The following is an 11,903-nucleotide window of genomic DNA, read 5'->3' as shown; positions in this document are numbered from 1 at the left end:
GCAGATAGGTCCTACCAGGTCACCTGGATGGGGTCTGCCTCTGCTTCTCATCCCCTTGTTACAGGAGTACCACAGGGATCTGTACTGGCTCCTCTGCTGTTCTCCATTTACACCAAATCTCTTGGTTTGGTTATTCATTCACATGGCTTCTCCTATCACTGTTATGCAGACAACACGCAACTCTTCTTCTCTTTCCCCCCCTCTACCTCACAGGTTAATGATAAAATATCTTCCTGCCTGGCTGACATCTCAACCTGGATGGCCAGCCACCACCTGAAGCTCAGCCTCTATGTCACACACTGCAACACACCCCTTTCTGAACAGGAGAGTTTGACACAGGGAGATACGTGAATCCGGAAATAGCAAACCTGCCGGTGGTTTTAAAGAAGAACACAGACCAGTAAGCACAGAAGAGCTCCCGTTGAATCCATATGGCTTAGCAATATTGTAGCCGGTTAATAACTGAACGTACAGACGGTACATCATAATGCATATGGCTTAGCAATATTGTAGACGGTTAATAACTGAACGGTGAACGGCGGGTAGATATGGTGCAAAAGCAATAACTGATAAGTAGTAGACAATTATTAGTGAGGGTCGAAGCAGGTTAAAGGAGTAACATGGTGGTTGAACGTGACACTTCCCAGTTGTCTTTAGGCAACAACAAAACAAATCTGCATATTTTTTTTTTATTATTCAGTCATTTAAATGTACTTTAAAATGTATTTTTCTAAGCCTAAATTTCCCACTATAAAAGTTCACCCGAACCGTCTGGGCGTGGTAATGAGAACTGTCAGTTAGCTATGATTGACAGACCGTGCCCCATTACCATAGCTACCCCCATGATAAGCGCTAGTTTTGGGAGACTTTTCACAAGCTAGCTAGCTTAGTAGTATATCAAGTATCGATAGATAGCTAAGATAAGGACGTTGACTTATATCCAATTATAATTTTTGCTATCTAGCTAGCCAAGTTAAGATAAAAGCACAACTATAACGTCCTCATAAAAGCAAACTAGCTAGCTAACGTTATCGATAACATTGCCTTATGAAAGCAAACTACCTAGTTAGCTAACGTTAGCTAGCTAGCTAGCTAAATGAATATAACCAGAAAGAATCTAATAGTCCTTAAAAGGCACTCTAATTTAAGTGAACCTAACGTTAGTGAAATATTAGCATTGCCTTGCCCGTAAGCCAGCGGCGCAAACTAAGGGTCTCGAGTTATCCATGGGTTTACGGGGCGTGGAAAGGGGAGTGGTTACTGTGTTCGTGAGGCACCAAGTTGAGAACGTTCTCAACCGGTTGAAAATAGTACGATAAATTTAAAACGCATATTTCTCCAAAAATACAGAACGGACATATTTAATACTTTACTCATTGTGTTTCTTCAATGCCTCTTGTGCAAATAGCATATAAAACCGAGAAAGTGAAAATCACCATGGTACTCCTTTAAAGAAAGGTGTTCCTAGCTGGGCTTGAACCTACGACCCCGTGTTCCCAAGACTGTAACCTTGCCCACTAGGCCACATGCGGACTAGCTGTTTAAACTGGAAATGTTTCAGAGTAAAAAGGTATGGGTATTTTGCGTGTGTATGCGCGTTTTTGATTGGGTCGTGTAGGTGAAGATGTGGCTGGTGTCAGTGAAATGTCCAATGGGGAGACATGTTGTTAGTGGGATAGGCGGCAGGAAAAATAAGAATGAGAAGAAGAAGAAGAAGAAGAAGGAGAAAACGCAAAATCCCCTTAGTTTGGGGCTTTATTGTGTGGACATGTGAAGTTGTTTATGAATTCTGTCTGTTGAAATGGGGTCAGAATGTACACAATTTAATGTTTTTAAGGGCTGAGTGTCTGTGGCTGTTGTGGTTATTTCTGTGGGGAACCCTGAAAAGTGCCAAACTCTCGGTGCTGTATAGGTATGGGGCATGCCCCCGCCAAGGCGTAACTTGGCGGGATGGCATACCTGCCATCCCAATTTTTGTCCTAATATTGTAGCTTGTTCTTCTCCCTAGTTTGACTTGGCATAAGCTGGGTCAGAATAATGCTCACTGCATGAACTGAACTGTGTACTTGGCTATAAATAGCTGTACGAAATGAGTATTGTACCTTATCAAACCTGTTTTGTACTTGTTCCGATGACCATGATATGCACTTTTGTACATCGCTTTGGATAAAAGAGTCTGCTAAATAAATGTAATGTAATGTAATGCCCTGCAATAGATTTGCGGCCTTTCCAGGGTGTATTCATGCCTCTCGCCCAGTGCACGACACAAGAAGGACACGAATAAAGACTGTGTGTCCAAAACATAAAATCTATGACATAGGAGCTCTGGCAGCATCGATCACCATCAATCTCTGAAATAAAGACACAACAGCATTACTGGGACAGTATAAACAGACAAATGCTTTACAGTATGTACTCTATGCGCAAAAACAAGGCAATTTATGTGCATCATATTCATATCAGTACTGTAATTCTGTAATATCACACTGTAATATTGTAATATAAAATGACAGCAACACAACATTCCTGTAATGTAATTACAGTATCACATTTTGCATTGAATAATTAATGTTCAGTCCAAAAACTCATATTAGGGGCCATTGTTGGGGCCACCTTTTAAAGTTTGGCTGTACAATCCTTCTAGCTTCTCCCATTTTTATGCCTGGGTTTATAACATAGTCAATATCTGTGGCTCTAAATTCATTTTATACAGCAGTATTTTTGCTACTTGCTTGACCACAACCTCAGCCTCAGCCACGACCCGTCCATCAGTACCAACTGCATTGGGCTGCTCCATGTTGTCAGACACTGTTGAATGTAGTGCTGTAAAAGCCTTTTATGTTGGGATTACCAATCGTGCTGCAATGCGACTCACCTGGGCAATGTTGCTGGAAGTGATGAGACAGTATTGCAAACATCTTGACTTCATTTCACAATCTGCATGTCTAGCAATATGCATTAGAACATTGTACTAATATGAGACGACTGTATTGTGAAAACTGAGTGTGATTTAGAGTTGTCCACTTTGTGGGTAGGTACTGCAATTAGTGTCTTAGGGTAAGTATTTTGCCAGTCAGTTTGGCAAATTGAGTTTTCCACATTGAGCCAAAGCAATCATAACATACTGTAATGCATTTGTAATGTGTGACTGCAGATATTAGAAATGCATCTGAAAAAATGAGAAAAACTGTAGGGTCTCAGGAACATCTCAATGATTGGATGTCACGCAAACCACATATCTGCCTTGATTTAGGCTTAGTGGTCTAATTCATTCAACTGATGTGCAGCAGATCCAGGTTCAAACCTTCAGGAAAACCATTTATTTGAGAGGTAACACAAACATACCAGCTCAATAGACAAGCAGTGACTTTTCAAAATGTATTGAGTTGTGGTTACACTACAGTAACAGAAGCAAGCATTCATCAGACACTACACAACTTTTCATGCTGATCTACTTATATTGAGCCCAAACATAATCCCATACAGAATATGAAATAAGTACTACTGTGTCACAGGAGTTCAATACATCACACAATAATAAATCACAACAGCAAAACATTTGATATTTTTATAATTCGGGTTTAATCATTGCATATTGTTGTCTGAAAATACAGAAAATTAAAGCAAAAAAAACCCAATCCTAACAGAATTAATAAGGAAACTCAACCCATCATTGTTTACAGTAATGAAAGGAAATAAGTACACTACAGTGATCATTCTGCATTCTCCCTATCAGCTGCATTTGCCCACAGAAATTTGCACATTGGAACTCTTGTGAAAATGAATGAAATCAACTGTAAAAACTAGTAAAATGCACATTTAAGTGGAGGAGTTTGCCACTGGCTTCTTTTAAAAAAGATGCAGATACAGGAGACAGAATTATTACTTCAAAAACATTTTACTCTGCCATCTTTTGGCATTATTACTCTCAATGTTATATTAATGTTTTAGTAATCAAAAGTACATAAACACACCTTGAACATTTGAAATATAAATTTATTAAAATGTAAAAAAATAAAATCACATTTAGACAGCGAGTGCTTAACCTGAACCTGCTAAAAGATCATACTCTTATGTACAGGGTTTAAGCTGTACTGAGGGTAATATTGGGCACAGCTGGAATTGCAGTGGTAAGGCATTGGTCAAGGAAGGTTGCAAGTGTGTCGACATGTGTGTATGTGTGTGTGTGTGTGTGATTGGGTGATTGTGTGTATAAATTTGTGAATGTGTGTGCATGCATGCGTACATTTGTGGGAGTGACTGTGGATGTGAACATGTGTGTGTGTGCGTGTGTGAGTGCATGAGTATGTGTGCACACGGGTGCGTGTGTGTATGGGTAAGAGAATGTGTGTGTGTGTGCGTGCGTTTGAATGCATGTGTGTGTGCATGTGTGAGAGTATGACTGAGTGCATGAGTATGTGTGTGTGTGCACACGGGTGCGTGTGTATGGGTAAGAGAATGTGTGTGTGTGTGCGTGCGTTTGAATGTGTGTGTGACTGTATGTATGTGTGTGTGCATGAGAGTGCCTTTGTGAATGTGCGTGTGTTTATACATGTGTGTGTGTATGTATGGGTATGAGAATGTTTGTGTATACACGTGTATATGGTGTGTGCACGCATGTTTGTCTATGCATGTATGTGCATGTGTGAGTGCATGAGTATGTGTGTGTGTGTATAGGTAATAGAATGTGTGTGTTTATACATGTGTGTGCGTGCGTATGGGAATGAGAATGTGTGTGTGTTGACACGTTTGTGTTTGTGCGTGAGTGCATGAGTGTGTGTGCGCGTGCGTTTGCGAGTGTGTACGCGCACGTGTGTGTGTGTGTATGCGTGTGTGTGGATGTTTGTGTGTGCGTGCGTGTGTGTGTGAATGTGTATATGAGTGTGTGTGTGTGTCTCTACTCCAGTTAGCAGAGGGACACTGAGCATCTCCACACTGATAATCCAGCACAGAGGGGTGTGTGTTGAGTGAAGTGTGTGTGGAACCTGTGCAGGAGGGTCAGTGTGTCAGAGTCAGAGACGCTGTAGAAGGACAGAGTGCCGGCCGGACGGTCCACACACACTCCTACCCTGTACACACACACTCCTCTACCAGCACCATCACACACTCCTGCTCTGCGGTAGGGGGAGAGGGGGGCAGGTTTGTCTGTTTGGTAATTATTGTGCCTGACAGAGTAACCGAGTTTATCAGAGTCACTGTGTTTAATGCACTCCAGACTCCAGGAGTTTTTATTGTATCCAAACATACAGTCAAAACCCCGTCCTTTCCTGCTGATTCCTTTATATGTCACTGCTATATAAACCCATCCCCCCTCAGACACACTGAACTCAGCCTCCCAGTAACAGCGCTCACACACACTCTCTCTGCACACAACCTGGGGCCGGTACTTAAATCTCTCTGGATGATCAGGATATGGCTCCTTTCTCCCCAGTTTTTGTGTCACCTTCCTGTTCTCCTTAGACAGAGACAGGTATCTGTTCGCTGTGTTTGTATCCAGTGTGAGCTGACAGCCATCTGCACACCAGAGACATTAATGAGATTAATTATCATTATTAATATTCACCTCATTATGTATGTGAGAGAGAAAGAGCTGTGATAGTACCTCTGTGTGTGCGTTTGTGTACGTGTGTGTTTCTGATTGTGTGTTTATGTGTGTAAGAGAGAAGTCTCACTCACACACACACACACAGCAGAGTGTGTATCTATGGAAAGTGTTCTGTGTCGATACACACTCACATTTCCTGGGTCCTGGTTTGGTCCTGTGATCTCCTTCATGGTCCACACTGTAAGAACAGCAGAACAGAATTCTGAATTTTAACAATCCTTTATTTCCACTCTCAACACAACAATGACATCACATAAATAAAAACAAAGACACAAAACCACGATCATATGAAAAACACACAAATCTGTCACAAAGGAAACTTATTCCATTCCCTCACCCTATTCCATATGCAAAAATAGCTCCCCTCCCTCCACTGAACATAAAACACCCTTATAACACACACACTCTGAAACACACTCAGGTTCTCCATTGCTTTGTAATACTGAAACTCCACCATCACCGTGTCCCTGATCAAACCCCTAACTACAACAACCACATCTTATTTACTGCAGTGATCCCCTGCAGCACCCTCCACAGGAGATCTCCAACCCTCTTGAGTAACGCTGGTGTGAACAGTGCCCTCCATGCCCCCCCCAACTCCTTTTGTGTGTGTGTGTGTGTGTGTGTGTGTGTGTGTGTGTGTGTGTGTGTGTGAGGTGCAGTGTGGAAACTCTACTTAAAGCAGTGTGAGTGTGTGTGTGTGTGTGTGAGGTGCAGTGTGGAAACTCTCTGTACTTACAGCAGTGTGAGTGTGTCCAGTTTAGCAGCAGACAGCGCTCTCACTCCTGAGTCTCCTGGGTGATTGTAGCTGAGGTCCAGTTCTCTCAGGTGTGTGTGTGTGTGTGTGTGTGCGTGAGGCGGTGTGGAAACTCTCTGTACTTACAGCAGTGTGAGTGTGTCCAGTTTAGCAGCAGACAGCGCTCTCACTCCTGAGTCTCCTGGGTGATTGTATCTCAGGTCCAGCTCTCTCAGGTGTGAGGGGTTTGAATGCAGAGCTGAAGCCAGAGAATCACAGCCTCTCTGTGTGACTCTACAACCTGACAGCCTGCAGAGAGAAGGACAAACACACCTTACACACATTAATATAAACTAACAGGGCTGTGTGTGTCAAACACAGAGCAGTGTGTTACACACCTTACACACATTAATATAAACTAACAGGGCTGTGTGTCAAATACATAGCAGTGTGTTAAACACCTTACACACATTAATATAAACTAACAGGGCTGTGTGTCAAATACATAGCACTGTGTTACACACCTTACACACATTAATATAAACTAACAGGGCTCTGTGTGTGTGTCAAACACATAGCAGTGTGTTACACACCTTACACACATTAATATAAACTAACAGGGCTGTGTGTGTCAAACACATAGCAGTGTGTTACACACCTTACACACATTAATTGTCTTCAACCTTCCCAAGTTCTCCCCTGCTGAGGTCACTCCACTGGCTACCAGTCACTGCAGGTTCAAAGTCCTGACCCTCACCTACACTGCAGCCAACAGGACGGCCCCCGTCTACTTACAGCACATGATTAAATCCTATACGCCCACTTGACCACTGCCTTGCACCCCCTGCCATCTGGGTAAAGGGTTCAATCTTGTCTCTACCACAAAGCTTCTCCACCCTAGGCAGTGGTAGAACGAACTCCCTGTTCCTCTACGAACCTCTCCCTCACTACCCATCTTCCTCCTGTGCCACTTGTGTTACATTCACCTCCATCCAGCACTTATTGTGCCTTGTATCATTGTCTAGATGTTGCTTGTAATGCCTCCTAGTTTGACTTAGCATAGGTTAGGTCAGAGTAATGTTCACTGTGTGGACTAGACGTAATGTGTTCATGGCTATGAATAACTGAAAAATATTGTACCTTATTGGACCTGTGTTTTGTAGTTGTTCCAATTACCTTTTGTATGCACTTATTGTACGTCACTTTGGATAAAAGCGTCTGGCAAATAACTGTAATGTAATTGGGATGGCAGGTATGTCATCCCGCCAAGTTACGCCTTGGCGGGGGCATGCCCCATACCTATACAGCACCGAGAGTTTGGCACTTTTCAGGGTTCCCCACAGAAATAACCACAACAGCCACAGACACTCAGCCCTTAAAAACATTAAATTCTGTACATTCTGACCCCATTTCAACAGACAGATTTCATAAACAACTTCACATGTCCACACAATAAAGCCCCAAACTAAGGGGATTTTGCGTTTTCTCCTTCTTCTTCTTCTTCTTCTTCTTCTTCTTCTCATTCTTATTTTTCCTGCCGCCTATCCCACTAACAACATGTCTCCCCATTGGACATTTTACTGACACCAGCCAAATCTTCACCTACACGACCCAATCAAAAACTCGCATACACACGCAAAGTACCCATACCTTTTTACTCTGAAACATTTTCAGTTTAACCCTCTGGGGTCGAGAGCTCACTAATAATTGTCTACTACTTCTCAATTATTGCTTTTGCACCATATCTACCCGCCGTTCACCGAAAGTATACCGAACTGAACTGCATTATGACGTACCATCTGCACGTTCAGTTATTAACCGGCTACAATATTGCAAAGCCATATGGATTCAACGGGAGCTCTTCTGTGCTTACTGGCCTGTGTTCTTCTTTAAAACCACGGACAGGTTTGCTAATGATATTTCACACATTGCATAGCTATGTCACGGTGCAGCACTAACAAAGTCACAGACTGGTAAACCTCCGGTTGAAGGATTGAATCCCGCCTCGCCCTCAGGCAGACAGTTTCCTCTTTTACACTAACGTTTTCTTACGCTTATATTTGCTTTACCAAAATTCACTCACGGCCACCCATATGCATTTCATGACGGCAAAGGTATTCCTTTTATTAAAAAGTTACACCAGTTCACCACTGTGCCATTTCTACTAACTATATTTCTTCACTTGGCTACCGTACAAAACCTTCTTATTAACAAACGCCACGTTTCTACATTCATGTCACCTCGCCCTGTTCTCTATCTAGCCACATGCAAACAATTACTACGTATGTACGTTCTGCAACTCCGCATTAAAACATTACATTTAAAATCATGACTCACTCATAATTATAACTACTACTGAACATGACAAAAGCACACCAGCAGTGCAATAGATTACACGTTACTTAACCCTCCACTTCAACGATTAATGTTTTATACAGACTGTTAAATATACCGTTCGATAAGGAAACTAAGCTCGCTCATGGTCACTTCATTTACTTCGCACTATAGTCTGTGATCATGTCAACCTTCACCTACATGCCCATTCTGCTAAAAACATATTGTTTCAATTACGCAATTTCATCATTTCTCCTAATTTATCTCACACTGTTGTTATTTTCTCATATACAAAGCCTGCTGGGACATATGCATTTGCTCCTATTCTCCACTATCAAGTTTTCCGGTTCTAGCTTAGCAAAACAGCAAAGAGGATTACTACCTGCAGATAAGCCTATCAAAATGCCTTATAAACCTTACAAACACTAAAAGTGCATCTCTGCGAAATAACAGACAACGGAGCAGGACAGAAGGCTACACAAGTTGTGACCTAGGGAGCTCTAATTTTATGAGCTTGCTGATTCTTTTCTCAATCAAGGCTCGTTGGGTGGCCGTGAGTACATACACTGGCCATATTTCACCTGCGTTTCTCATGCGTTTACGCTTACACCACTGCACCCTTTGTCACAGCCACTGTTTTACATATATAGCAAACCGAAACTGCTAAACGGTACACGCTCATCAGACTGTACAACTTCACACAAGGATAGCCATAATCCACAACCGTTTCTTACAGGGTCACTTCGTATTTCTCACTCTCATAATAAAACGCTTTGCAAAAAGAAATGATATCTCATTAAAAAACATGTTTTCAACGTACAAAAATGCCAAGTTACTCACACATACAAGACATACACCATCTATAACTCATTCATTCAGACTGCCAAAATCCAGGCCTGCCATTAAAAGTATTGATATCCAAATTACGCCAAGTTACGGTACTACAGACAATATAGGCTATCTTGCCTCACCGAAATTAAATAAGATGTATTCCAAAGCAATGCTACCCAATATTTCCTCAATTCTTTCAAGTCACCTGGCCCTGTGTTTTGTAATCTTACCATTTCACAATGTCATGCACACTTTGTGTCAGATCAAAGTGTCAAATATTTCAAATTGCCTCATGGAACACATTGAAATTCATGTAGAAAACTGCTGGTCAGTAACTACAGGAAGCATATTTCTCCGGAAAACATATGTTTACACTTGCTTCTGAACTGAATTTCAGTAAATATACAAGTGATTGTATATTTGCTACGTACAATAAATACTGCATGTAAAATACATATTGTACATACATACATAGAGAGCTTCTTTATCCCCATGGGGACATTTCCCTTGCAGCATGTTTCATTCACATTTACGAACAGACATTTATACCAAGAAACATACAATCATTCACGCAACAGAAAGGCTGGGCAGCGAAATACATACATACCAATACAAATTGGACATATAGACGCCTATTCAATCAATCTTGACTTTGAGAAAGCCATCCACACATATGTTTGGCCTGTCCATGTACTGCATGCTTATACACACAGGGCCAAGTGACTTGAAAGAATTGAGGAAATATTGGGTAGCATTTCTTTGGAATACATCTTATTTAATTTCGGTGAGACAAGATAGCCTATATTGTTTGTAGTACCGTAACTTGGCGTCATTTGGATATCAATACTTTTAATGGCAGGCCTGGATTTTAGCAGTCTGAATGAATGAGTTATAGACGGTGTATGTCTTGTATGTGTGAGTAACTTGGCATTTTTGTACGTTGAAAACGTGTTTTTTTATGAGATATAAACTAACAGGGCTGTGTGTGTTATACTAAAATAACATGAACGTGGAATGAGTCATTATCAAACACATTTGAGTTTACACCCCACTACAGTTCATTAAACAGGACTAATTCATTTTCTTCATTCATTTGTGTAGTCAGATTCTACCAAGAGGAAGAACAGGAACATGCTATTTCAGTTCTGTGAAGTGTCTGTTTTCACATTAGAAACATTGACATCAGTGTTGTATTTAGTCACATTGTAGCCCTTTGGATTGAAGGGGTTTGTGTTTGTACTCACCCCATTCTCTGCAGTTTACAGTGTGGGTCCTCCAGTCCAGCAGACAGTGCTCTTACTCCTGAATCCTGCAGCTCGTTGTCTCTGAGTTCCAGATCTCTCAGCTCTGAGTGAGGACAACGCAGGACTGAGGCCAGAACATCACAGCAGCCCTCTGTGAGATTACACCAACCCAGCCTGTGGAGAAACCACACACGCACAAACATGCACGCACGCACACACACACACACAAATTCTTTGTGACACTGTTCACCTTGACAGTTGATACATATGTACCTACGCATTCCTGAGATGTACACACAAAAACAGGGAGGGGGTGTGTAAATTATAAATAAAGTTCATGAAGTATTCTGACTAATCCACAATAGTCAAAGGCAATTACTGAGCTATAATAACCCTTTCCATGTGATGAACTTATCTGATTTGCAAACATATTAATTTCATCTGCAAACACAAAAAACACCATTTTTGTGGTGCACTTTACCCCACCTGACATGTTCTTCAGTTCATAAACATCTATACATTTCAAAGACTATTCATCACTATGAATAGATTAATGTACTCGTATAACCCATTAGCTAAATACATTACTGTCATCATGATAATATTTTCTTCCTAATCTTGTAACCATCAAGTTATCAAACAATTTAAATTTAACAAATTATACAGTCTGTCAGGGTTTAATATTCAGCAAGGTGAAATGAAACCGCATTCAATACAAAATTGCGCTCTTCCTTATTTACCTCTCGCCAAAGTAACGTGACGGTAACCATGACGACGCTGTTTTAAACGTGGCCGTTAGGACAATCGGTTGGTTACTATGGCGATGACAGCTCGCTCTGAGCTGTTTACCGTTACCTCAGCTAGTTAATTCTTTGAAAATACAGAACTACAGTTACATAACGCAATTATTTGATAATAACTATTAACACTTTGCAAATATCATTTGTTTACCATTTACATCAAACAACATGACCCTCAAGTTGACACTTGTTGCCGTTGTTCTAAGTTCAGCTTTCACTTTGACTCACACAGTCACAGGCAAGAGTTAGCTAGCTAGCCAGTCCAACCTACCTTAACGTTACTTCATGACCTAACCTAGCTAGCGGAGCCAGAGAGGAACTAAGCAGCTAACTGTCACAGACAACTTAAATAT

At 41.3% G+C, this 11,903-nt stretch overlaps 1 protein-coding gene across 5 annotated transcripts in view; it reads right to left on the bottom strand.

Annotated features, from left to right (window-relative positions):
• Window positions 1–3,297: 3,297 nt before the first annotated feature.
• The window catches only part of LOC135242401 (NACHT, LRR and PYD domains-containing protein 12-like), a 505,695-nt gene continuing 497,089 nt past the window's right edge, over window positions 3,298–11,903 (bottom strand). For 4 of the 5 annotated variants that reach the window (XM_064313446.1, XM_064313447.1, XM_064313451.1 and 1 more), the window contains exon 16: window positions 3,298–5,514. In XM_064313446.1, coding sequence (XP_064169516.1) covers window positions 4,907–5,514 — 608 coding nt within the window. In that variant the 3' untranslated portion in view covers window positions 3,298–4,906. Of the gene's footprint in view, window positions 5,515–10,638; window positions 10,925–11,903 lie in introns of those variants that run through there. The other variant, XM_064313450.1, reaches the window with a different exon arrangement.

The sequence above is a fragment of the Anguilla rostrata genome, chromosome 16, assembly GCF_018555375.3.
Source record: "Anguilla rostrata isolate EN2019 chromosome 16, ASM1855537v3, whole genome shotgun sequence".
In the NCBI taxonomy this organism is placed as follows: Eukaryota; Metazoa; Chordata; class Actinopteri; order Anguilliformes; family Anguillidae; genus Anguilla; species Anguilla rostrata.
This window is presented reverse-complemented; position numbering and strand designations above follow the sequence as displayed.